Genomic DNA, 1422 nt, shown 5'->3' on the forward strand with positions numbered 1-1422 from the left:
AGCTCTTCAAGCAAGTAAGTATATTTAGTTGCTAAATCGTTTTTATTCTTTTTTATTTAGAAATCCAACGGAGAAGAAAGTGATTCAGAGACATACGACGAAATAGCAAATTATTTGAAAATTAGTAGATCTTTTTTTTTCATTTTTATCATCAATTTTTGTTTTTATATTTTGGTCTGTAAGAACTATGTTAAAACCATGTTGAGATTCCTCCACAAGGAGAAATATACAAGGAGAAAACAAGTCACTCTGATCCTGCATCCCACTGCATGATCATGAATATTAATATTCTGTGCTAAAAATAGCACAGTATAACTAGTACGTGCATACACATTCAATGCATGCGCACGCACTACTTGTTCTAAAAATAGAGCGCTCTAAAAATAGTAACAAACTATTGATAAAGGAAGGAATTGGGGGAGACGCCATCTTGTGCAAACGCCCTGAGAAGGAAGCAAGTTACTTGGTCTTAGCTCTTAGAGAAGTCTACTTTACTTCGAGGAAAGCCAGAGGATACAGTGTAGAGACATGCAAACCATAAAGTGTGTGGTAGTCGGTGACGGGGCTGTCGGTAAGACCTGTCTACTCATCTCTTACACTACAAACAAGTTTCCACAAGAATATGTACCCACGGTAAGGGAATGAGGCAATAAATAGGCTTATTCTGACCCTTTTGTTGCACCAGCAAACAGCAGTGACACTAGTATTGCGTATTACTTGTTTCTCTCTTCTTTCTCTTATTCTTTCCACCTTCTCCCTCTCTTTTGTAGGTTTTTGATAACTATGCCGTAACTGTCATGATTGGTGGAGAGCCCTACACACTCGGTCTCTTTGATACTGCTGGTGAGTCACTCCTCCCACTTTTACTCACAGCCTAATTCATTTGTATCCCCCCCTTCTCCTTTACAGGTCAAGAAGATTACGATCGTCTAAGACCTCTCTCATACCCTCAGACTGATGTGTTTTTAGTTTGTTTCTCTGTCGTATCTCCAGCTTCATTTGAGAACGTGAAAGAGAAGGTTAGTTAGTTAATATCTTGTGTGTGTCTGTCTGCCTGTGTTTGTCAGTCCATATATGGTATTCACATTTATCATGTGTACTGGTATTCTCACACTATGAATGATCTTTTCTCCTCCTACTTTCTTTCTCTACTTCTAACTTCTCTCTCTCCCTTTCTCTATCTTTTCCTCCTTCTTTTCTCTCTCTCTCTCTCTCTCATTGTGTAGTGGGTACCTGAAATCACTCACCATTGTCCCAAGACCCCATTCCTACTCGTCGGGACTCAAGTAGATCTCAGAGATGACGCAAGCACTATCGAGAAACTATCAAAAGCCAAGCAGCGTCCGATCAGCGTAGAAGCTGCGGAGAAGTTGGCCAGAGAATTGCGTGCAGTCAAGTATGTAGAATGCTCTGCATTGACAC

General features: G+C 40.2%; 1 protein-coding gene across 1 annotated transcript; it reads left to right on the forward strand.

The window, feature by feature from the left end:
- Nucleotides 1-528: 528 nt before the first annotated feature.
- Nucleotides 529-1396, forward strand: LOC100638834 (cell division control protein 42 homolog; the record flags this gene model as incomplete). The annotated part of the gene is made up of 4 exons (XM_003391958.2): nt 529-633; nt 771-843; nt 910-1019; nt 1227-1396. Coding segments are annotated over exons 1-4 (458 nt in total), but the record flags the coding sequence as incomplete, so codon positions are not given.
- Nucleotides 1397-1422: the final 26 nt, after the last annotated feature.

The sequence above is a fragment of the Amphimedon queenslandica genome, unplaced genomic scaffold (assembly GCF_000090795.2).
Source record: "Amphimedon queenslandica unplaced genomic scaffold, v1.1 AMPQUscaffold_3578_Cont24429, whole genome shotgun sequence".
Taxonomy (NCBI): Eukaryota; Metazoa; Porifera; class Demospongiae; order Haplosclerida; family Niphatidae; genus Amphimedon; species Amphimedon queenslandica.